The 26,098-nt window shown below is 41.2% G+C and overlaps 1 protein-coding gene across 1 annotated transcript in view; it reads left to right on the top strand.

Annotated features, from left to right (window-relative positions):
- ANTXR2 (ANTXR cell adhesion molecule 2) overlaps window positions 1–26,098 on the top strand; it is a 159,027-nt gene that overhangs the window by 27,594 nt on the left and 105,335 nt on the right. The window contains exon 8 of the mRNA XM_039325163.1: window positions 22,115–22,175. Within this exon, the coding sequence (XP_039181097.1) occupies window positions 22,115–22,175 (61 nt within the window). The remainder of the gene's footprint in view (window positions 1–22,114; window positions 22,176–26,098) is intronic.

Here is a 26,098-nt window from a genome sequence, read left to right on the forward strand (position 1 = left end):
CTCTTCGTTAAACTAGACATACCCAATTCCAGCAACCGTTCCTTATATGTTTTAGCCTCCAGTCCCCTAATCATCTTTGTTGCTCTTCTCTGTACTCTTTCTAGAGTCTCAATATCTTTTTTACATCGTGGTGACCAAAACTGGATGCAGTATTCCAAGTGTGGTCTTACCAAGGCATTGTAAAGCAGTATTAATACTTCACGTGATCTTGATTCTATCCCTCTGTTAATGCAGCCTAGCACTGTGTTGGCTTTTTTGGCAGCTGCAGCACACTGCTGGCTCATATTTAAGTTCTCTGAGCCAAGTCTTTATTTTACAGATGGTAGCTAGAAGATGTTAAAATTCCTTTAGTAGTTTTCTGCTTTGTAAACTAATTAGGTGGCCAAAGTACTTGAGTTTCAACTTCAGGATCTGGCCTTCTAAAGAGCAGTCAGGGTTGATCTCCTCCAGGACTGATCAGTTTGATTGCCTTGCAGTCCAGGGGACTCGCAGGAGTCTTCTCCAGCACCATAGTTCAAAGGCTTCAATTCTTTGGCGCTCAGCCTTTCTTATGGTTCAACTTTCGCAGCCATAGATTGCAACTGGAAAAACCATAGCCTTGACTATACAGTACTGTACAGTACTGATGTCTATTTGTATATCACTAGAGGAAGATGGGCAGTTTCTAAATATAATGAGTAAATAAAATAAAAGTTAAGTGAAGATTGTTGTACTTTAATATGAGGCCTTGTCTTGGATTGCATCTAGGAAAAGAAATGCCACTTTTGTGGCACTGTGAAAAATGGCCAAACTCATATCTTGTAGAATTATTTTTGATTTTTTTATTACTGAAAAACAATTCTTTCAATAAGGTTATTATCAGAGTAGGATTTGATTATTCTGAATAGCGAAGCTTTATCTGGGCAAATACAGTAGGGTAGAACACAGATATGTAATATTCTGCTGCAGTTAAATTGCAAGTAACCTTTAACCAGATTTTCTGTTATTGTTAATGTCTCCCAACTTTACAAATGTTTTAACATGAATATAGAGCTGTCAGAATAAATACAAGTGGAAAGTTGAATGGCTTGCGAAAAAAATGTTGAAGTACTGCCAGAATATCTGGATCACAAAAATGTGCCCGATCACTAGACATAACCTTTTTATTATTTTTTTGTGTATGTGAGATTGTACATTTTAAGGGGTTTTTTTTTTTTGTAACCGTTCTGAATGTTGCAGTTTGCAATATGACTCACAGCTGTAACTGGGTGGTGCAAGAATCTCAGAAACTCTTTGTTTCCCCCCCCCCCCCGTGTGTCAGAAAAAGCAAACTAAATTATGCCAAGTGTACATAGTACGAACATGGTAAAGTAAATCGAATATGGTACGTATAAGCTTGACAGCTAAAACTGGCTGCATCCCTACCTGTGACATGGTCTTAACTGCTGTGCACCATCGGCTTTTCTGTTGCAGCCCTTGCACCCTCCCCCAAAATCTTAAGTGCTACTCAAAAGGTTTGCATGCATAAAACAGTTCTGCCCTTGCGTTGATTCTGTTGCAGATGGATTGCAAAACATTTCACTGTTTTGCAGTCCATTACACAACCTTTTGTAAGACTTGCCTAAAAGAAGCAGTCCTCCAGAGGGGTACAGTTAACTGCTATGATTCTGTATCTGCAACAATCGGTTTGCAGTTAACCACTGAAATGTAAGGTGTTGTTGGTTGTCAGTTTTTAGCCTGATTCCTGTGTGGTTTGCAGCATCTCAGCACGGAGTCCTCTGTGGTTACCTCCTGCTACCTCAGCCTTCCCCTCCACGAGCATCCTTCAGATGTGTGGACTTGAGCTGCCAGAATTCTTAGCAATGATGTTGGCTGAAGATTTCTGGGTGTTACACCCATCTCCTCAGTCGTTTGGTATGCCTATGAATATTTTAGAGATGCAAACCTTTTTTTTTTCCTGTGTCAATCTAATGACCACCAGTGGATTAATGTCAAGCTCCAAAAAACCCCCCAGAAAGACAAGTTGGGGTTTTTCCAACAATAATGACTTCTTTATTGTTCCTCACCCATAGACAGAATCTTGCCGAACTAAAGCAAATTATCACCTCCATAAAGCATATACTCTGGGAACGGTTAGGGAGGAGCTGTCCTCACCCTCTTTCTCTCACATGAACAATCTGGAGTTGTCTTTTGTTCCTCTGGAACACACATCCTCCTCCTGGGAGCCCGGACCACATTCCCTTGCAGTTAGGCCCACTATCCCCACATTTTCCAATCAGCATGACCATTGGGAATTACAAGTAGTCTTCAACTTACAACCACTTGTTTAACGACCGTTCAAGTTTACAGCGGCCTTGAAAAAAGCGACTTAATGATCGTTTTCGCACTTGCAGCTTTAGCAGCGTCCCCGTGGTCGCATGATCAAAATTAGGACGCTTGGCAACTGACTCTTATTTATGACAGTTGCAGCGTCCGGATCCCCTTTTATGACCTTCTGACAAGCAAAGTCAACGGGGAAGCCAGATTCACTTAACAACCGTGTGGCTAGCTTCAGCGATTCACTTAACAGCTGTGGCAAGTAAGGTTGTAAGAGAGCCGTGGTGGCACAGTGTTAGAATGCAGTTGTCAGTGCTGCTATCATCGGATGTTTTTGCTTTGACAATAGTTAGAGATGCAACCATTTTCTTCTTATGTTTTAATTTTAGAATTAGATGATGCTGGGGGGGGGGAGGATTGTGCATGAAAGTTTAGATAGACATAATAATACTGGACTTAGTGTGTGAACCAAGGTTAATGAAATAAGAGATGATAAAAATTGGCGGGCTGGAGAACTGGAGGGAAAGCCTGCATTTCAAACTAATTGGAAAAAGTGATTTATGACAGTTAATTAGGGGAGGGAATTGTCTTTGATACTACGGGCTCGGAAGGGGAATCCAGTTTTTGGGTTTGCCTGTGTTAGTGCCAGTGCTATGCTTCTCAAATAAAGATTCTTTAAGGCAAACAATGCCTCAAAGTTCTTTGAAGAGTTTCATCTGTTGGAATCATGACAGCAGTATTGCAGGCTTCTTCTGCTGACTGCCGGGTGCCAGCAGTTCGGCAGTTCGATTCTCACCGGCTCAAGGTTGACTCAGCCTTCTATCCTTCTGAGGTCAGTAAAATGAGGACCCAGATTGTTGGGAGCAATGGGCTGACTCTGTAAACCGCTTAGAGAGGGCTGTAAAAATACCACTGTGAAGCGGTATATAAGTCTAAGTGCTATTGCTATTGCTGTTGATATTATTTTCTTAATCATTACATTTATATACCATTGGTCCTTCCAAAGTGTGGCAGTGCCAGCACACCTTGAAGACACAACGTTGGGGGAAGGTGGAGCTAAAAAAACAACTCCCCCAGATAGGCATCAAGATGCACATTAGATGTTACTGATTGTGATGCTAAGGAAGTTATATTGATATTAAATTTGATTATGGCTGTTAGGCTGTTAGTAGGGCAATATTGGAAGAAGGAATCTTTGCCTACCTTGCAAGAGTGGTTTTTTAAAATTTCTTATTTGGCGGAAATGGCAAAGATTTCGGCTTTCTTAAAGGAGCAATCGCAAGATAAATTCTTTGTGGTATGGGAAAAATGGATAAATTTTATACAATATAAATTGGATATAAAAAATATCATTTAGCTTTCTAATAACTTGTATATAAACTTTAATATTTTATAGATTGTACTTTTTTATATCTCTTTTCTTCTTTCTCTTTTCTTTTTTTTATTATCTCTTTTTCTTTCAAGTACTTTTTCTTTTTAATACGTATGCTTTATATACATATATTTTATTGTTAATTACTTTATAAATTGTTTATGTAAGGTATTTAGATATATTTATGATTTATACTTTTCCAATTTTTTTAAGATTCTTAAAAATTTTAATTAAGCCTATATTCAGCTCTGGGAAGCTCGGGGGGGATGGAGAGGGAGGGTTGGAGTGGGTGGGTTAGGGTTGTTTTTTTTTGTTTTTTTTTGCTTTTTGTAAAAATATCTAAAAATTTTCAATTTAAAAAAAAAAAAAAGATGCACATTAGAGTACCCCAGAAGTTGGATAGAGAGAACTGGAGTTTTCTCCTAGCCTCTTTTCCTTAATTCTTTTATGAGATCTCTACTCCCAAGTGGGGCTGAGCAGAAAATACAGGCTTCTGCAAGGGCCCAGAAAAAATGGATGCTTTCGGGGGGGAAAAAAAGAAAAAAGAACTCCATTAACAGAAAGCATCTGATTATTAATTCCCAATGCCCTTAATTGGAACGTTTCCTGAAGGAGAAGACAGGAGGGGGGGGGGAGGGAGAAGCACCATATTTAGATTTTGCTTGTAGTGGAAAGAGCCAGGAAATGAGCCATAAAGAGTTTTCGACGGTAAGAGAAGAAAAGAGGCGAATAAAGAGGAGGTGTACGAACTGAGCACTGAAGGGAAATTATTCCGATTACATCAGTCGGGTTATTTTTTTTTAAAGTCCACATGGAATAGCCTAACGCTTGAACTGCTCTTGCGATTTACAGCAAACTTGTTAGGGCTTTCTGTGTGCCGAGCGGGAATGGGGGAATAGCAGAAAACAGGGATGGGGTGGAGTGTGGGGGGGAAAGATTATTTTAGTTGACTTGTTAAAGCAGCCCAATGGCCTGGAAATGAAGCTATTTCTTTCTTCCTAGCCTTCAGGATTGCACAGGGCTTAATTTGACATCCACTGACATATTACAACTCTTATAAGGTTCTGGTGTTCAGACGGCTGCTTAAGAAACTTCGCGGATAAGTTTCCAGGTTCCCTTGCCTCTGCTTCGAGTGGACTCCCTCGGGGCAAATGCACACACTTGAATGAGGATTCGGAGAGGACTTGTCAGATACCCTAAATTGCGATCGCTTTCATTACATAACCAATCTGATCAACTCTCTCGTAACAAGCCCAGATCCAGAGAGGCATTATTTCCCATTTTTCTGTGAGCGCATTCGTTTTCCCCTTCAGCCCTTCGAAGACGTAGTCTGAGCTAGAATTCCAAGAAGCCCTCGGAAAAAGTTTCAGTGTTGGACTGCTTCGTGTCTCTCATAAATAGATAATACGTTGTTTGTATTCTTGGGCTGAATTGTGATGTTCCCTGAGCTTATCGAATAACAGAATAAAGAGAGCTGGAAGGGACCTTGGAGGTCTTCTAGTCCAGCCCCCTGCTCAAGCAGGAGACCTGATGCCATTTCGGATAAATGGTTGTCCAATCTCTTCTTAGAGAACCTTAGAAAATTGTGGCAATTTCTGAAGGCAAGTCATTCCACTGATTAATTGTTCTCACTGTCAGGAAATTCCTCCTTAATTCCAGGTTGCTTCTCTCCTTGATTAGTTTCCATCCGTTGCTTCTTGTCCTGCCCTCTGGTGCTTTGGAAAATAGGTTGGCTCCCTCTTCTTTGTGGCAGCCCCTCAAATATTGGAAGACTGCTATCATGTCCCCCCTCGTCCTTCTCTTCATTATACTAGACAATTCCTGCAGTCTTTCTTCATACGTTTTAACCTCCAGTCCCCTCATCATCTTTGTTGCTCTCCTGTGCACTCTTTCTAGAGCAGTGTTTCTCAACCTTGACAATTTTAAGGCATGTGGACTTCAACTCCCAGAATTCCACAGCCAGCAATGCTGGCTGTGGAATTCTGGGAGTTGAAGTCCACATACCTTAAAATTGTCAAGGTTGAGAAACACTGTTCTAGAGTCTCAACATCTTTTTAACAGCTTGTTTCATTTCCTGCAGACATCTCATTACCAAGTTAGGTAACACCTGCAGTGCAGGGGGAATGGAGTTTGCTGGCTGTTTGTAAGTGAAGGCTTGCCCTACCATTTCTTATTGGGGTAATTTTTTTTTCTTCCTTTAGGGATGGGTTATTATTACTTTTCGTAGATCTTCAAACTGTTCAAGAAAGGAAGCAAAGAAAGGTCAAGGAAAGAGGCAAACAGAGATATTCTTCTTCATCATAAGCTATTAATTAATATCTAGATAAATAGGAACCAGGAGCAGAAAAATACAAAAATGAAGATAAGCACTAGATGGTGGCACAGAGGGGTTTTTTTTTTGTATCCCTTTTCTGCCATGTACTGGGTATCTTGATTTTTCTACATCAGATCTGGTAGACCTAAGGATAGTCTACATCAGACATGTCAAACACAAGGCCCGGGGGCCGGATGTGGCCTGTGAAGTGGTTTCATGTGGCCTGAGAAGCCATCCTGGAAATAGTGAGGGAATGGCCCCCGCTGCCTTGGCCTTGGCCCAGGCCAGCCGGGAGCCAATGTACAATTTTGTGGTGGCCATCTGTGCTGAAACGCATTCAGTCTTAGCTTCAGAAGGCCGTCTGGAAACAGCGAGGAACCAGCCCATGCTGTGTTGGCCCTGCCCCCAGGGTGCATGCTGGGGAGGTGTCACCCTTTGTGAGGAATGAAGAAATGGACTATGCCTTGGCACTTGCCCCAGTCCCACCCCCTTCTGCCAGAGACCCTCAGATCTGTCCCACTCCTGCCCAGGCCCCCACAGGCACCCTTGACGCGAAAGATGTAGAGCTGGCCATGTCCACCCACTCCATCCACGACCACCCAGTAGGCTGCATCCACTCTGGCCACACACCCCCACCCCCCCGAGGGCAACCGCAATGCTGATGCGGCCCTCAATGAAATTGAGTTTGACACCCCTGGTCTACATAGCTCCTTATAATTATTACCAGCTTTCAAAAGACCTTATAAACTATGGATGTTAAGATGAAGCTTGTGGGTAGTAATCCATTTCTATAACAACAAACCTACAGTATCTTATCAGCAAAAGCCAAAATCAAAGGTTCATTTTTGCCACCTCAAGCACAAAGTCCAGAAGCGGTTTCCAGTGAATATTGAATTCAGTTTGATTAGGTCTGCATTTTGAGTCTGTGTTTGGTCTTTCTTTTTCTTTATAATAATAATGAAGCATGAAGGCCGATTATGATCAAGCCTAGAACGTTAAAATCAAAACAGCTGTGATTTTAAAAAGAAGGCCCGCTCTTAGGTCTCGACTAGACATACCCAATTCCTGGAATTGTTCTTCTTTTGTTTGAGTCTCGAGCCCTCTAATCATTGTTGTTGCTCTTTTCTGCGCTCTTTCCGGAGTCTCCACATCTGTTTTTGGTCACCATATTATACAAAAGATGCTGTGACGTTAGAAAGAGTGCAGAAAAGAGCCACATAGATGACTAGGGTGCTGGAGGCTAAAACATGAAGAAAGGTTGCAGGAATTGGGTATGTCTAGTGTAATAAAAAGAAGGACTAGGGGTGACATGATAGCAGTGTTCCAATATTTGAGGGGTTGCCACAAAGATGGAGGGGGCAAAGCACCAGAAGACAAGATGAGAAACAATGGATGGAAACTAATCAAGGAGAGAAGCAACCTGAAAATAAGGAGAAACTTCCTAACAGTGAGAACAATTAACCAGTAAAACAGCTTGCTTTCAGAAGTTGTGCATGCTCCAACACTGGAGGCTTTGAAGAAGAGACTGGACAGCTATTTGTTTGGAATAGTATAGGGTCTCCTGCTTGACCAAGGGGGTGGATTAGAAGACCTCAAAGATCCTTCAAACTCTTATTCTGTTTTTTCATTTTGCTTAAACCTGAACTGATCTTCCTCTGGTCCCTGTTTTGTTAAGTTCTTCATCACTACAACTTTAATCAGAAACCCAGATGCATCAAAATAGAAACATGAATTTATCCTAACATATACTCGCTGCTGCCTCAGTCTCTCTGCCTCTGACTTATGCCATTTCCCTTATGGATGCTTGTGTTTTCAAGTTGAATTTGACAGCCGGAACAGCTCAAAATGTCTTCTATCAAAGCTAAGTTTCTTAGAAATCACTTTTGAAAGAAGTGATCACAATTCATAGCTGTACATATGCTTCATATGCCAAGTGCTTTACACTCCTGAATATTTCCATTTAGCAAAGGGCAACAAGATTAGAACGGAGCGTTCTCAAAGTGGCAGTATATTTTCCATGTGCTATAGTAAATCAGTAGCGAAGGCAATAAAAGCTTTTCTTTTTTATGCTGATTTGTTTTAAAATGGAGTCTCTTTCGAACTAAACTAAACTCCAGCTGGCCAATTGGACATGCGGGTAATTCTTTTTTTTTTTTAATTAAAAAGTTTTATAAAAATTACAATATCAACCCATCCCAAAACCCCCCTCTCCCTCCCCCACTTCCCAGAGCTGAATACAGGGTTACAAATATAATAATCATAATCTAAATAACATTAACCAACTATATAAATAATCAAGTCCATAATGCACTTTAACTCCCCTTTAACATAAATATAAACAAATTAAAAGTGAACATAATAATAATGAGAACATAAACAAATTAATATCCTAATTATTAAGCAATACAGTCCCCAAATAGTTAAACAATGCTAATACTAAAAATAATAATAATATCATAATAATGCTCTAAAATTCACTCATAGGCTAAATGAAACTTTTTAGTCCCATATTTATTCTGAATATAATTTATCCATCTTCTCCAAACCGAAATATATCTTTCTTGTGAATGATCCTGGATGTAATTCTTGATTTATGTAATTCTTGATTTGTAATTCTTGATTTATGACCGATTGAAAGTACCGACAGACCTACCTGGGCACTACTTATGACCTGGATTCAAATTTTTGACGGTCGCCCTTCCTTGTGGTCACATGACTGCACTTCGGGCATTCAGCAACTGACCTGTTTTTATGCAGCGTCTTGTAGTCATGTGATTGTGCTTTAAGGTGGTTTTGCTGAAAATTGACAATCGTTTACAAAATGTTGGCAAAATTGGATCTAAAGCGAATCATTGGCTTGCTTAATAAACACAGTGTTCACTTAATAAGCACCGCAAAGGAAGTTGTAAAACCGGGTCAGTCATATGATCAATCCACTTTACAAACAACATGATAGGTTCCGGTCACAATCTTAAGTCAAGAACTATTGTACGTGTACCCATGTAGTTTTGTTGACAACAGTACAGAAGTGTTATATTTTTCTAGTGCAGGTAGTCCTTGACTTATGACCACAATTGAGCCCAAAATTTCTGTGGCTAAGCAAGATAGTTGTTAAGTGAGTTTTGCCTCCATTTTACGGCCCGTCTTGCCACAATTATTAAGTGAATCACATCAGTTGTCAACTTAATAACATGGTTGTTAAGTGAATCTGGTTTCCCTGCTGACTTTGATTGTCAGAATGTCACAAAAGGGGATCACATAACTCTGGCACACTGCAACTATCATAACTATGAGTCAGTTGCCAAATGGCTGAATTTTGACCACGTGATCATCCAATGCAATGCTGCAATGGTGTTAAAAATGATCACAAGTCACTTTTTTCAGTGGCGTTGTAACTTCAAATGATCACTAAATGAATGGTTTTACATGGAGGGCTGCCTGTATGTATTTATTTTCAGCTTTCCAGGATTTCTATAGCCTTATAATTTTATGGTGGTTTCTATAGTCCTGATTTTGCTTAGCTTTTCAAGGCTAACTGGAATAGCCTGGCTACTGCTACCTAACTGAGCATGATATATTAAAAAATATCATATGGGCAGAATCCGGTATGCTGCCAGTCTTTAAAACTGTGAGAAGGATCTCAGAGTCCTAGTGGACAATCATTTAAATATGAGCCAGCCGTGTGCTGCAGCTGCCAAAAAAGCCAACACAGTGCTAGGCTGCATTAACAGAGGGATAGAATCAAGATCATGTGAAGTGTTAATACCACTTTACAATGCCTTGGTAAGGCCACACTTGGTATACTGCATCCAGTTTTGGTCACCACGATGTAAAAAAGATGTTGAGACTCTAGAAAGAGTAGAGAAGAGCAACAAAGGTGATTAGGGGACTGGAGGCTAAAACATGTAAGGAACGGTTGCTGGAATTGGGTATGTCTAGTTCAATGAAGAGAAGGACGAGAGGGGACATGATAGCAGTGTTCCAATATCTCAGGGGCTGCCACAAAGAAGAGGGAGTCAAGCTATTCTCCAAAGCACCTGAAGGCAGGACGAGAAGCAACGGATGGAAACTAATCAAGGAGAGAAGCAACTTAGAACTAAGGAGAAACTTCCTGACAGTTAGAACAATTAACCAGTGGAACAACCTGCCTCCAGACGCAGTGAATGCTCCAACACTGGAAGTTTTTAAGAAGAGACTGGACAGCCATTTGTCCAAAATGGTATAGGGTTTCCTGCCTGAACAGGGGGTTGGACTAGATGACCTCCAAGGTCCCTTCCAACTTCATCATCATCATTATTATTAAAAGAAACAGTCTCTATGTCAGATGCAGAATACTTGTGAGTTACAAGTCTCTGTGTTATTAATCCACAATGAAAATCAAAAGGGATGATGAATATTAGGAATATCTACAAAGTTTATGGCAGTCCTGTTGTTCTTAAGCAGGGATGGTTTGAATGTTTTCTGCATCACCTTCAAAAGGCATCTAAGCGGGGCTCTTTTTAAATTAGCATTAACTAGAGGCCTTTTCATTAATGAACAGTTTCACCCATTGCATTTTAAGATTTTCAATGGCCAAATTAAACTGAAACTGATATTTGTGTCTATTTGTGTGGGATGAAGGGAGGTTCAGCTATTCTGTAGCTCTTACCCTAAATCTAAACTCTGTCTTTTGGTAATAAGTAGAGCAGATGCCAGATGCTATACTGATTTGGCAAATGAGGAAACATCATGATTGATGATAATGTTGATTGTCAAAACCTCTTGAACTCTTGAAATCAAACAATGCTATGAAACGATTTAACGTTTAGCATATTCTGCTTGTTGTCAAATGTTACTCATTCTGTTCCCTCCCTCCCTCCCTCCCTCCCTCCTTCCTTCCTTCCTTCCATCCATCCATCCATCCACCCACCCACCCACCCACCCACCTTGGTTATGTATTGTGGATGAATTTCAACAGGAAGGGTGTCAAGCTTTTTCTCCGACCACTTTCTCTATAAATGAATCTATTGGAAGAAAAGTGGCTTGAATCTCTCCTGCCTCGCGTGGATCATCTTAATTTCCCATGAGTGAGACATTGAGGGTAGGCGGGTTTAAAAACATCCACATCCATTTTCTTAGACATACTTACAGTAGGGTTGATCTCAGTGATTTAAACCAGAGGTCCCCAACCTTTTGGGCACCAGGGACCGGTTATGTGGAGAGAGATTTTCCGTGGACTGGAGGGGGCATGGTTTTGTGTGCTGCCTGTATCCCGCGGATGGGGCTTTGCTTCTTTCTGCGGCCCTGTTGCTGGCATGCTGTGGCCCGGTACCGGTCCACGGACTGGGGGTTGGGGATCCCTGATTTAAACAGCTATAAGTATCCATAAGTTTGTTTGTGTACTCAGGTTTGAATTCAGCTTCAATCTGTAGTTTCTTGGCGATTTACGCTATGCTACAAAACCGAAAATCAGTACAGTTAGCCCTCAATTAACAACCACAATTGAGCCCAAAATTGACATTGTGCTAAGTGAGTCCGCTGTTAAGTGAATGTTACCTCATTTTACAACCTTTTTTGCTATGGTTGTGAAGAGAATACTGCAACAATTAAATTAGTAACACAGTCGGTAAATGAATCTGGCTTCCCTTTTGACTTTGATTGTCAGAAGGTTGCCAAAGGGGATCAGATGACCCCGGGACCCTGCAACCGTCATAAGTACCAGCCAGTTGCCAAGCATCTGAATTTTGATCACACGACCACGGGATGCTGCCACGGTTGTAAGTTTGAATGAAACGGTCATATGTCATTTTTTTTTCAGTGCCATTATAACTTTGAACGGGTCATTAAACATCATTGTAAGTTGAAGACTATCTATATTGCTAACGGGCCAAATATTTTGCTCTTGTTTATCTTGAACTGGGTGTTTTTAATGCTTTTAATCACTTTTTTCAGTGCCGGCGTAACTTTGAACGGTCACTAAACAACTTGTGGTACATAATGACGACGAGACGTGGTCAGTAAATAGAGGAGGTGCTGCATTTGGCGATGCAGTGGTAGAGGCGGTTGGTTTTTGCTTGCGAAGCATTTTGCTCTACGGTTCTTTTCTTGAGAAGAACTGTGGCGGCAATCCGGAAGCATTTGGCAAGGGAGTCCATAAGAAGCAGCTCTATATTTAATACAGGAAACGAAGGTGGTATCGGCTCTTCCGCTCACTTTGCAGTGTTCAGTCAAGAAAGTTGACTGATCAGCTTCGATTTATGGTGCGTTGCACAAACGCTTTGCTCTCCCCTAATGGCCTTCTATATAAAACTCTTTTAGATGTAGATTTTGGCAGCGGATCAGCTTTGTGCATTTTTTTTTTTTTTGTGGTTATCTGGCCAGCTTTCCCCCCTGGCCTGGTGAATCAAACAGGTGGCTGCTTTTTAATATGAGGGTCCCTCAGGGGAGTTGGGCTTAACTTAAACCCAGACGGAGGAATGGGCCTTGACTCTCAAAAAGCCAGGGAAATTTCCTTATCCATTTTTGGCTTTGTAAATAGCAATCACATTTAGGCTTATAAACAGCCTCATAGTGCTTTATGGCACTTCTTGGGCGGTTTACAGCGTTAGAAGCATTATGTCAACGCTGCTAACATTGGATGTTCTTGCTTTGACAAAATATGAAGAGGTAGCCACTCTCTGTATAAGCTATTTTTGAAGTTAAATTAAATGATGCTGGGAGGGGAGGAGAAAGAATGTAGGTGGGGATTAGTTAAGGTAAGAAACTGTGGGCTACAGAACAAAAGGGAAACTTTGCCCTTCAAACCAATTGGAGAATGTGATTTATGACTGCAAATTAGAGGAGGAGAATATGCTGGAATATTACGTGCTCAGGGGGAGGGGAATTCAGATCTTGGCACATTATTTGCATATTGCCCCCAACAATCTGGGTCCTCATTTTACTGACCTCAGAAGGATGGAGGGCTGAGTCCGGAATGGAACCACCTACAGCAGCCACGTGGGCATGACTGGGTGGGCGCAGCCAAGTGGGCGTGGATGGGTGTGGCCAGGTCAACGCGGAGGAGGAGTCGTTTCAGCCCGCTGGGGCGGATTATTCCATGCGGGTGACTCATCGCGGCTGGGTGGGCGGGGCTAGGTGGACGCAATCAGGTAGGTGTGGCTGGGTGGGTGCCGCCAGGTGGGTGCAGAACAAGCCGCCTTGGGCAACTGGATGTGGAGCCAATTCAGCGCCCCTCCAGAAGAAAAAAAAAAATCTCCTGGAGACGTGCCAACAAACGGAAAGTGGGAAAGCGGCAAAGTTTGAAAGGAAAGGGAAGGGAAGGTGCTGTGAATTGTACTAGAACTGGCTGAGTCAAACTTGAAGCCAGTCAGGATCGAACTCCAGGCTGTATACAAGCCAGAGACGTGTCGGCACGTGTGTGTGTGTCTGTGTGTATGCATTGTGAGAATTGAGCTCTTGGTGAACTGTTATTTTTCTGGGAGTTGAAGTCCACAAATCATATTGCTGCTCAGTTTTGGAATGCACCCTTTGCAAAGAGGAGGGTCCTGATATATTTAATAGTTTTATATTTACTGACTTTTAACACACATCTTTAAAACTGGCTTTTAATTGCTGTTTTCTTTTTTGTTTACTTGTTTTTATTTGCTTTGTTTTTATTTATTAGTTACTTCAAGTTTAATGTACTGAGTTTGAATTGGAATTTATTTTTACAGTAAACTGCAGAAGTCTTGGTGATCCACATATACTACTATTTAAAAAACACAACATAAATAAGGCTTGTTTTTCTTTGAGGTAAAGATGGCAAGAATCATGTAAATACAATTTAAAAAAAATGCACTTCCCACATCTGTAAGCATGTGTATGCTAAAAAGGAAATTGAAATCCTGGGAAATGTGGTAATACTAATTTGCAACCAGCTTCCTTTAGTTACAACAGGAATTGGGAAATACAGTCACGTTGAGGACAGGAAACATTGCAGTCCCTCTATTCAGAGTCAGATTGAAGCTTGTTTTCAAGTGTTTATTCAAAACCCTTTCATTGGTAGTGGCTGATGCTCACACAATACTTAGGTGAGAGTCTGTTAGGGAACCTAAACTTAAGTAAGCCCTCATTTTTAAAAAAATATGACCAAAGATTGTGACAATGCAGACTAACGAATGCTTTATCTGTACAGGTAATCCTTGATTTATGTCCACAACTGAGCCCAAACTTTCTGTTGCTATGCAAGACACTTGTTAACTCAGATTTGCCCCATTTTATGACCTTTCTTTCCACAGTTATTAAGTGGATCATGGCAGTTGTTAAATTAATAACATGGTTGTTAAGTGAATCTGGCTTCCCCGTTGACTTTCCTTGTCAAAAGGTGGCAAAAGGTGATCACATGACCCCAGGACACTGCATTTGTCATAAATACATGCCAATTGCCAATGTCCAAATTTTGATCACATGACCCTGGGGATGCTGGAACGGTCGTAAGTGTGAAAAATGGCCATAAGTCACTTCTTTCAGTACCAGTGTAACTGTTAAGGTTCCGACTGACGATCCCAACTGAGCAAGTACCATCGAGACAATCCAGTCTCTTAATGCAAAACTTTATTGAGTACATCATTTCGGCACAGATAAAAGCAAAACCAGCTCTGATTATTTCCCGCGCAAACTAGTAGAATTAAAGTATAGAATTCTTCCTCCCCTATTAGTGCAGGTCACACGTTCCAATCGAGCGTCAAAATATTGTCCTGAGAAAGTGTCTTTCTGTGTTTGCCAACACCTGCTGAAACGTCCTTGGTTCACACGAGCTGAATTCTTGTGGTCTGGAGCTCGCATTCCATTTCCCCCTCTCCTCCCTGGTGCGTTGGCAAGCTGAGAAGCAATAATGGTGGCAACATCATACATGCGCTTCGAGCTTGACAGTAACTTTGAATGGTCACTAAATGAATCAGAGTAAGTTGAGGACTGCCTGTACATACAGTGCAGGAATACGAAGTCAGATTAGTGGCATCCTTGAATATATATATATATATATATATATATATATATATATATATATATATATATATATATATACACATACATACATACATACATACATACATACACACACACACACACACACAAACATAGATATTAAATTTTACCGACAAAGAATTAAGGCGAGACTAGTATAGCTATTTCGAGCTATTTAGCTCTCATCAGCTAGCCCACAGGTCGGCAACCTGCGGCTCCAGAGCCGCAGGCGGCTCTTTGAGCCTTCCCCTGTGGCTCCCAGCCTCCTCTGCCTTTGCAGAGAGAGACAGAGAGAGAGGCAATTGCGCTTCCCTGCTTCTCTCTCTCTCTCTCTCTCTCTCTCTCTCTCTCTCTCTCTCTCTCTCTCTCTCTCTCTGTTTGTGTTTTTGTGTGTATGTGTGTGTGTGTAAAAGAGAGTGCACTCACAGTGTTCTCCGAGGAGCTGAAAAGCTTACTGGGCGGAGCTCCTCCCTTTGCTGCGTCTCTGCAGGAAGCAGGAAGGGCAGGAGAGAACTAGCTAGCCCAGCTAGGCTGACTCAGGAATTCTGAGAGTTGAAGTCCATGAGTCATAAAAGAGATGAGGTTGCTTATTCCTGAGCTTGTTGGACAACAGCTTGAAGTTTGCCAGGTGAGCAGCAGATGGGGGGGGGAGAAAGAGAGAGAGAGAGAGAGAGGGAGGGAGAGAGAGAGAGAGAGAGAGAGAGAGAGAGAGAGAGAGAGAGAGAGAGAGAGAGAGAGAGTGGGGGAAGAGGAGTGGCAGACCAAGGGCAGATAGAGAGGGAGGGAGAGAGTCAGACAGACACACCCTTTTGACATCTAAAATGAAGATAACACTGCATATATCCTTTTTTTATCTGTGTGTGTATGTAATTTTATTCTCTTAAAGCATTCTCTTGGTGATCATTGTTTTAATAGTATGGATATTCCCAAGAGTGATATTTTTACTTTTATTTTTAATGTGTGTGTGTGTATGTATGTATATATATATATATAGGTCTTTGGTTGTTCGGGTTTTCTCCCGCGTAAAATTGGAAGTGTCTTGGCAACGTTTCGACGAAGTCCCATTCGTCATCTTCAGGCTGGTGTTTTCAGCTTCGTGCTTTGAGCAGCAATGTGTGGTCTTAGCTGTTTCTTCCTTTTAACTGCCAGTGGGGGTATGAACTGATTGGGTGGGAGCTTGGCTGTGTTCTGATTGGGTGGAGGTGTGTTCTGAATGGTTAGGGGCTTGGCTGTGCTCTGATTGGCTGGGGGAGTGTTCTGTTTGGTTGTGCTCAGGTTAGTCTGAGTTGCAGAGGGGTTTAAGATTTTGGGGTTAGGGAGTCGTTTGTCAATAAGGGCGGTTTCCAAATGGCTGGTAGGCGGGAGGTATCATCTCGCTTGTTCATGCTGTGTGGGCGTTTTTCTATCTCGATGGCTTCTCTGATTATTCTGTTATTAAAATGTTCACTTTTGGCAATGGTTCTGGTATTTTTAAAGTCAATTTCATGTCCTGTGGCTTTAAGGTGTTGGACCAGGGAAGATGTTGGTTCCTCTTTTTTGACTGAGTTCTTATGTTCTTCAATGCGTGCACTTATTCTTCTGTTGGTTTGTCCGATGTATGTGGTGGGACAAGTGGTGCATGGGATTTCGTATACTCCTTGATTTTCTAATTCAATTTTATCTTTGGGGTTTCTAAGGATGGTGGATATTTTTCTGTTTGTGCAGAATGCTGTTTTGATGTTGTGTTTATGGAGGATCTTACTGATTCTGTCTGTGGTGCCTTTTATGTATGGGAGGAGGGCTTTGCCGTTTTCTTGTTCTTTGTCTTGGATTTTAGTGGGGGTTTCTTTTTGGATTAGGTTTGTAATCTTATTTCTATGGAATCCATTGGATGTTAGTACATTGGTGAGAGTGTGTAGTTCGGTTTTTAGGTGTTGTTCGTCAGCTAAGCGTTTTGTTCTGGAAATCACCAACATCCTCTGCACCAGCAAGCCACCAAAAGCAACTTACCCAAAGAGGAACAGACAGCACTACGTAACCTGAAAGAAGACACCAGCATAATAATCCTACCAGCAGACAAGGGCAACGCCACAGTGGTTATGAACACATCTGACTACCAAACCAAATTAACCAACCTACTCCAAGACTCCACATACAAACCCCTAAATACAGATCCCACCACCTACCTGGAAAAAACCACCAGATCCAAAATAAAAGCCTCCCCCATTAGCGAAGAGATCCAGCAAAGAATCATTCCCAGAGAGAAATCATCCAGATGCCCCAAACTCTATGGTCTCCCCAAGATACACAAAGAAGGAACCCCACTCAGACCTATAGTCAGCTCCATAGGCTCACCTCTACAAAACCTAGCCAAATTTCTCGCCAAACAACTACAGCCCTATGCAGAATCCATCACCTCACACGTAAAAAACTCATTCCAGTTTATAGAGATCATAAAGAAACAAAACTTACAGCCCAGCGACCTACTAGTGAGCTTCGATGTCATATCCCTCTTCACCCAAGTGCCTATCAAAGAAGCCTTGACAGCTATTCAAAACAAATATAACCCCCCCAAACACATCTTAGATCTGACCAACCACTGCCTATCCAACACATACTTCATCTATAATGGACAAAAATACAAACAAACAGAAGGAGCACCCATGGGATCACCCCTCTCACCTGTCATTGCCAACCTCTACATGGAACACTTTGAAACCCAAGCTCTAGAAAAATCGGATCACAAACCCAAACTCTGGCTCAGATACGTAGACGACACCTTCATAATCTGGCCACATGGGAAAGAAAAACTGGACAACTTCCTCACACACCTCAACAGCCTACACCCCAAAATACAGTTCACCATGGAAACAGAAGCTAACAACCAACTTCCCTTCCTGGATGTCTTAGTCTACAAGAAATCCAATGGCTCCCTAGGACACACCATCTACCAGAAGAAAACACACACAAACCGCTATCTGCACGCTCTCTCACACCACCACCCAGCACAGATCAGTATCAACTCATCTCCAGAACAAAACGCTTAGCTGACGAACAACACCTAAAACCCGAACTACACACTCTCACCAATGTACTAACATCCAATGGATTCCATAGAAATAAGATTACAAACCTAATCCAAAAAGAAACCCCCACTAAAATCCAAGAGAAGAAAACGGCAAAGCCCTCCTCCCATACATAAAAGGCACCACAGACAGAATCAGTAAGATCCTCCATAAACACAACATCAAAACAGCATTCTGCACAAACAGAAAAATATCCACCATCCTTAGAAACCCCAAAGATAAAATTGAATTAGAAAATCAAGGAGTATACGAAATCCCATGCACCACTTGTCCCACCACATACATCGGACAAACCAACAGAAGAATAAGTGCACGCATTGAAGAACATAAGAACTCAGTCAAAAAAGAGGAACCAACATCTTCCCTGGTCCAACACCTTAAAGCCACAGGACATGAAATTGACTTTAAAAATACCAGAACCATTGCCAAAAGTGAACATTTTAATAACAGAATAATCAGAGAAGCCATCGAGATAGAAAAACGCCCACACAGCATGAACAAGCGAGATGATACCTCCCGCCTACCAGCCATTTGGAAACCTGCCCTTATTGACAAACGACTCCCTAACCCCAAAATCTTAAACCCCTCTGCAACTCAGACTAACCTGAGCACAACCAAACAGAACACTCCCCCAGCCAATCAGAGCACAGCCAAGCCCCTAACCATTCAGAACACACCTCCACCCAATCAGAACACAGCCAAGCTCCCACCCAATCAGTTCATACCCCCACTGGCAGTTAAAAGGAAGAAACAGCTAAGACCACACATTGCTGCTCAAAGCACGAAGCTGAAAACACCAGCCTGAAGATGACGAATGGGACTTCGTCGAAACGTTGCCAAGACACTTCCAATTTTACGCGGGAGAAAACCCGAACAACCAAAGACCTATATACAAATACCCGCGAAAACCTCAGAAAACATATATATATATATATATTATACCATACATACATACATACATACATACACACACACACACACACACACACACACACACACACACACACCTATAATAAAGGTAAAAAAGGATATATGCAGTGTTATCTTCATTTTAGATATCAACAGGGTTTTGCGGCTCCCGGTGTTTTCTTTTTGGTGGGAAACGGGTCCAAGTGGCTCTTTGAGTGTTTGGGGTTGCCTACCCCTGAGCTAGCCATACCCTTCTGAGATTCGAATCTGGGCTGATTGCATGTTAGGCAGCTGTATTAACCTCTAGGCCACAGGTTCTCCTTGCTTTGTCAGCTGAACCAGGGAGGAGAGATTAACTGTAACAGAGCACCCAGTCTCTCCTGGGATGCAAAGAAAAAATATCTGTTGTGAACTCCGCATGGTGTCAGGAAGGGCATCTGGCTAGTAAATGCTCAGTTCCATCCAGTCGCCCCAACTTTACCCCGAATTAAGGGATTACAGGGTCATAAAAAGGGAGTTTTATACACACACATGCACACACACACACACCTATACACACAGAGATAGAGAGATATAAATATATACACATACATATATATTCCTGGAGATTTCAAATGTAGATTAAACCAGCAGTGCTCTACCTGTCCATTTGCACGTACAAGAGGAGAGCAGAGAATAATAGATATGTATAGTAATTTGGCTTGCCCCTTATTAAGAAAACCATTTATCTTCATTAGAAATTCATTCCCTGCCCTCTCCTGCTTATCACGATAGTTTTTATTATGGTATGCTTCACTGCAGCATTGATGATTCTTGTGTCACTGGCATGTCACTTAAAACAGAGGAGCTGAATTACTGCAGTGCCCAGAAATTCCTATTTTCCTGCCAGATGGTGGGAATCTTGAAAATAAAAGTTCAACGTTTGAGATGTTGAGAAAGATAGAATCTGGAAATGCCTGCCTTGTGTTAGTTCAAATCTCTCTGGGGCTGGATGGATTGCATTGTAGAGTACTAAAGGATCTCCTTAATGCTTTTGCCAAAACTTTTACATATTATCGTTGATCAATCTTGGAGAATTGGCAAAGTGCCCTATGAAAAGGTGCAAATGTTATCACAATCTTTTGAATTTTCTCCATCATCTCAGTCATCCAGGTCATGGTTGTCCCAAAGGTGCTTTTTCAAGAGGCAACCGGACTTCCTTTGTTTTCCCCTGAAGACATTTCGCTTCTCATTCAAGAAGCTTCTTCAGTTTCTTCTTTCAGTTCTTCTCTGCAAAGAGTGCATTCCAGAACCGAAGAAGCTTCTTGGATGAGAAGCGAAACGTCTTCAAAGAAAAAAGAAGGAAGTCCAGTTGCTTCTTGAAAAAGCACCTTTGGGATTTCTCAATGACCCTTTTCCAAATTCCCAGTCTGACAATAATCCCTGGGCAGATATCTAGAACAATTCATAACACAAACTGATCTGAAAGCAGCTTGAAAACAATGGAGTAATTACCAGAAGACAGCATTATACTGACCAGAAATAAACAAATAAACAAATAATGGGATGAAATTTATCAAAACCAAATGCAGAGTTCTTCATTTATCAAATGCCCAAATGTAGAGTAGAAGATATTTGGTAACAGCACTGGTAGAGTTGCTGATTACAAACTGAGTACCAGCCTGTAGCAGTGACGTGGCTACAAAAATGGGAAATACACTTTTAGACTGTATCAAACAACGTATCATTTCCAACCCTTGGAAAGTGCTAGCCCAGGTAGTCCTTGACTTATGGCCATTTGCTTAATGGCCATTTGAAGTTACAAGGGCACTGAAAAAAGCGACTTAGGACTGCTCCTCAAACTTACGACTGCCGTAGTGTCCCTGCAGTCACATGATCAGAGTTCAGATGTTTGGCATCCATAGGGTGTTTATGACGGTCGCAGCATCCCGGGATCATTGCTTTAATATTTCAAAAATTATTATATTTTTTCAATGCCTTTTGAGAATCCAGCATACTAGGAGTCCCTGATTTAGGACTACAATTGAGCCCCAAAATTTCTCTTTTTAAACGGGACATTTGTTAAGTGACTTTTGCCCCATTTTACGACCTTTCTTGCCACAGTTGTAAAGTGAATCAGTGCAGTAAGTAGCAAGCTTGTTAAGCGAATCTGGCTTCTCCATTGACTTTGCTTGTCGCAAAAAGTGATCACATGGACTCGGGACACTGCAACTGTCATAAATATGAGTCAGTTGCCAAGCATCTGAATTTTGATTACATGACCGTGAGGATGCTGCAGTGGTTGTTAAGTGTGAAAAATGGTCAAAAGTCACTTTGCAAAGTTGTAACTTTGACCGGTCACGAACTGAACTGTTGTAAATCGAGAACTAACTGTACAATATTTGAATCAGCAATGCAATCCCCCCCCCCCAAGTTCCGCACTCCAGCTTGCATCTTGTTACTGATATGGAAGCACAGGGGCCTGCATAATACAGGGGTCTTCAAACTTGGCCCTTTTATGACTTGTGGACTTCAACTCCCAGAATTCCTCAGCTAGGCACAAGTCATAAAAGGGCCACGTTTGAAGACCCCTGGCATAATAGAATCCAAAACTTTATTTGGCCAAGTGTGATTAGACATACAAGGAATTTGTTTCTCAGTGTACATACAAAGCAACAGAGTAATCACTTTCATCATAATACCAATAAGAGGGGTTTGTAAGGATGATAAGAAGGATAATAATAATAATAATACTACAGGCATGCAACATGGGTAAATATACGTAGACATTAGAGAGTGCTGTGAGAATTAGGTGTTCAGCAGAGTGATGGCACAAGAGGAAAAAAACTGTCCCTATGTCTAGTTGTTTTGGCATGCAATGCCCTGTAGTGGCATCCTGAGATGAGGATTTGAAACAGTTTTATGTCCAGGATATGAGGGTCTGTAGATATTTTCTCAGCCCTCCTTCTGACCTATGCAATATACAGGTCTTCTATGGAAGGCAGGTTAAATATTAATCCATGATGCCTATGAATTTCTTTTTCAAATGAAGACTCTCTGTAATAACCTGTACCTAGAGAGGTATCACACTTCCCAACATCTTGCTAAAGTAATTCCTCATAACTGAATCCTTGTTGCCTTGAAAACCCCGTAATATATATTTGTCAAAAATATTTCTCCCATTTTTACCCCAAACAGATACTGAAGCAATCATGCACGGAAATTTTAAATCTGGAACCCTCAAGCGTTTGTGTAGGAGGTGAGTGTGCGACTGGAAAACAATGTGAAAATATTGACAATCCTGCTGTTACATCCTTGGGCAAAATGTGTAACTGTACTTCCATATGCTGAGTAGGAAGATGTGAATAAAAGGATCTTTCCTTTCCTTGCTCCAGTTTGCCAAAGCCTGCGTTGCAGATTTAAACTCTTACAGTTTCCTTTCCAGGAACCTTGGAAGTTGTAGATTTAAAATGAAGGCATATTTTGAGTATTGTATTGCGTATGTGATGGGACACTAACCTGGGGAGATTTGTTAGGTTTTCAACAGCTAGAATCTTCTGAACTATAATCAACATCTTCCTAGATCATCTCCACAATAATTTTGCGAAATAGAGTATCTTTCTCCAGTGGGGGCACAATCTTCATCCATGGTTTTCTCAACCTTGGCTATTTGAAGATGGGTGGATTTCAACCCCCAGAATCCCCCAGCATAACATAGTTGTCTGGGGAATTCTGGGAGTTGAAGTCCACCCATCTTCAAGTTGCTAAGGTTGAGAAACGCTAAAAATACTTTCACAGTTCTCAGCATTCCCAGCCAGCCTGACCTTTGCTGAGAATGCTGGGAGTTGAAATCCACACAGCTGGTGAGCACACCAAGCTGGCAAAGGAAGAACCAACATCTACAAGTAGTCCTTGACTTGTGACTATAATGGTGCCTGTCCATGTAGTTATAAGTCATGATGGTCATAAAGCAGGTCATCATATGACCGGACCCATTTTTATGACCATTGTTTGTTACAGGTGTTATCCCTGCAGTCATAAACAAACCCTTTTGCTGTGGGCTGTTTTTGCTGAAAACAGGAATTAAACGCCAGCATTGTACAAAAATGTCATATAATGTGGTCAGGTGACCGTGGGATTCTGCAAGTAGCTGTAAATGCGATTCATTTGCTGAGCATTCAACATGTGGTCACATGACTTTGGAGAGACGGCTGTTGGTTCTTTGGAAATGGATTGGTAGTCCTTGACTTACAGCCATTCATTTAGTGACCGTTCACTGAAAAAAGTGACTTATGACCGGTTTTTATACTTACAACTGTTACAGCATCCCCATGGTCATGTGATCAAAATTCAGACGCTTGGCAACTGGCATGTATTTATGACGGTTGCAGTGTCCCAGGGTCATGTGATCACCTTTTGTAACCCTGACAAGCAAAGTCAATGGGGAAGCCAGATTCATTTAAGAACCATATTCCTAACTTAACAACTGCAATGATTCACTTAACAATTGTGGCAAGAAAGGTCATAAAATGGGGCAAAACTCCCTTAACTGTCCCACAAAGCAACATAAATTTTGGGCTCAATTGTGGTCGTAAGTCAAGGACTACCTGTACCTTTGGAGGGATTTGCTGTAACTGGTCGCTAAGCGATGCCTCATAAGTCAAGGACTAGCTGTAAGGACCTCCCGTTGTCATTCAGTAAACTTTCTGCCTCAGCTAGCATTTCCCATTGAATTAGCTGCCATTAAATGTGGTGGGTTCTGTGAAATGTGGAGAGATTTCAGCTCATGAGGAGCAGTTTCCTGTCTCAGCAGTGTATGAAGTGGGATGAACAAGAAAGGAGCTGAAATCTGGGCCTTTCATTAGGTCAGGGGTCTTCAAACTTGGCCCTTTTATGACTTGTGGACTTCAACTCCCAGAATTCCTCAGCCAGTGTGCCTGGCTGAGGAATTCTGGGAGTTGAAGTCTACAAGTCACAAAAGGGCCAAGTTTGAAGAGTCCTGCATTAGATGAATTAATACTGACAGTATGCAAAAATATGTGCTTTTCCAACTTTTCAATTACCAGAAGAATGCTGGTTAACTTGCAGGAGGATTTTAGTTTTTGAAATGTATTGGTGTCCATTTAAAATGTTTGCCTCCCTTTAAACATTTTGAAAATGTTTCAAAAATAGAAACCTAGAAAATTGATAACAGAAAAAGACCTAGTAGCCCATCGAGTGTGCCCTTTGAGTTTTGTTTTGTTTTTTTGTTTTCCTTTTAATTAATGTATTCATTTATTTATGATTTTTAATTATTATTTTTACATTTTATTTGTATCTTAAAAACTAACCCTTTTGACTAAGAGAATTGAATTTGGCTCATCAGTGGAACAGCTTTTATTCACCGTGACACTTAGCAATAACTGCTAGAAATTACTATCATTCCTTTTGCGGATATTTAGTGATATTTCCTGACCAAAACTTGAAATATGAGGATTATTGCAGAGAAAGAAATGAAAGGGCTGGAACAGCTGTTTCTAATTTATGAATCCATTTCATAAGTTCTCAATTAGACTGGCTGTGGATGATGGAGTGAGTGACTGAACTGACTTGTTCCATTTCCTCTTGTGTATTCTTGAGCCAGGTTCTTTGTAAAATTTGTTCTAATTCATAAAACTCTTTGTGTTTGAGAGCATGAATTTTCTTCTTCTTCCCCCAATTTCTTGTTCCATCTTTAAAGTCAAGTCAAATCAATGTTTATTACATTTGTTAAAGACCAGAGCAAATTAAAAACACTCAAGGAAGATCCGGTACAAAATTCTCGAATAAAATGATAAATAACAAATAAAATCTATATTAAAACCATAATTTGCCACCCAATCTGTTGCACATGAACAAAACACAACATGGCCTAACTGTAATATAATAGCAATCCTTAAACTCTTAAACTCGCCTATAGCAGGGGTCTTCAAACTTACCCCTTTTATGACTCATGGACTTCAACTCCCAGAATTCCTCAGCCAGGCACGCTGGCTGAGGAATTCTGGGAGTTGAAGTCCACGACATAAAAGGGCCGAGTTTGAAGACTCCTGGCCTACAGTCATTAGATACCAAAATGCAAGAGAGTGATAATGCGAAAGGAGTTATTGCATTAGTTGTGTAAAATAGCTGTGATGGATTAATCGCCTGATTCTGAGAAATCCACAGTGCTGCTGTGCAGAATCCCATGTTAATAACAACAACAACAACAACAACAATAATAAAAATAAAGTTGGAAGGGACCTTGGAGGTCATCTAGTCCAACCCCCTGCTCAGGCAGGAAACCCTATACCATTTCGGACAAATGGCCGTCCAGTCTCTTCTTAAAAATTTCCAGTGTTGGAGCATTCACAACTTCTGGAGGCAGGTTGTTCCACTGGTTATTTGTTCTCACTGTCAGGAAGTTTCTCCTTAGTTCCAGGTTGCTTCTCTCCTTGAAAGTAAAAACCATCACAGTCCAGCAAGAGTTAGTCCGTCTGTGAGGAAAATGGGTGGTTTCAGAATTTGATAAATAAATAAAATATAGATTGTCCTTGACTTATAAGCATTCATTTAGTGATAGAAGTTACAGGGACACTAAAAAAAAAGTGAATCATGACCCTTTTTCACACTTACGGCCATTGCAGCATTCCCCATGGTCATGTGATTAAAATTCAGTCGCTTGGCAACTGGCTCATATTTATGACGGTTGCCGTGTCCTGGGGTCATGTGATCCCCTTTTGTGACCTTCTGACAAGCAAAGTCAGTGGGGAAGTCAGACTCACTTAACAACTTTGTTACTAACTTAACGATTGCAGTGATTCACTTAACAACTGTGGCAAGAAATATAGTAAAATAGGGCAAACTCACTTAACAACTGCCTTGTTTAGCAACAAAATTGTTGGGCTCAGTGGTGGTCATAAGTTGAGGACCACCTGTAAATAAATTGCTATCATGTTCTTCTCCTCCTTTGAGCCTGTTCTTGGCATCTTTCATTTGAATGAGTAGGAGGAGTAAAAAAATTGGGAGATGCACAGAACACCTAAATTTAAATTTTGGATATGTTAGCATTTCATTAGTAGCTAGATGGAGAATGTAAACAGACAACTGCCACTCTTAGATGTGTAGGAAATAAAGAACACTTTAGTACTACAAGGTAAAGAAGAGCTTACTCTGATTTAAATT

This window comes from Crotalus tigris, unplaced genomic scaffold (assembly GCF_016545835.1).
Source record: "Crotalus tigris isolate CLP2741 ecotype Arizona unplaced genomic scaffold, ASM1654583v1 scf7180000024318.704991, whole genome shotgun sequence".
In the NCBI taxonomy this organism is placed as follows: domain Eukaryota; kingdom Metazoa; phylum Chordata; class Lepidosauria; order Squamata; family Viperidae; genus Crotalus; species Crotalus tigris.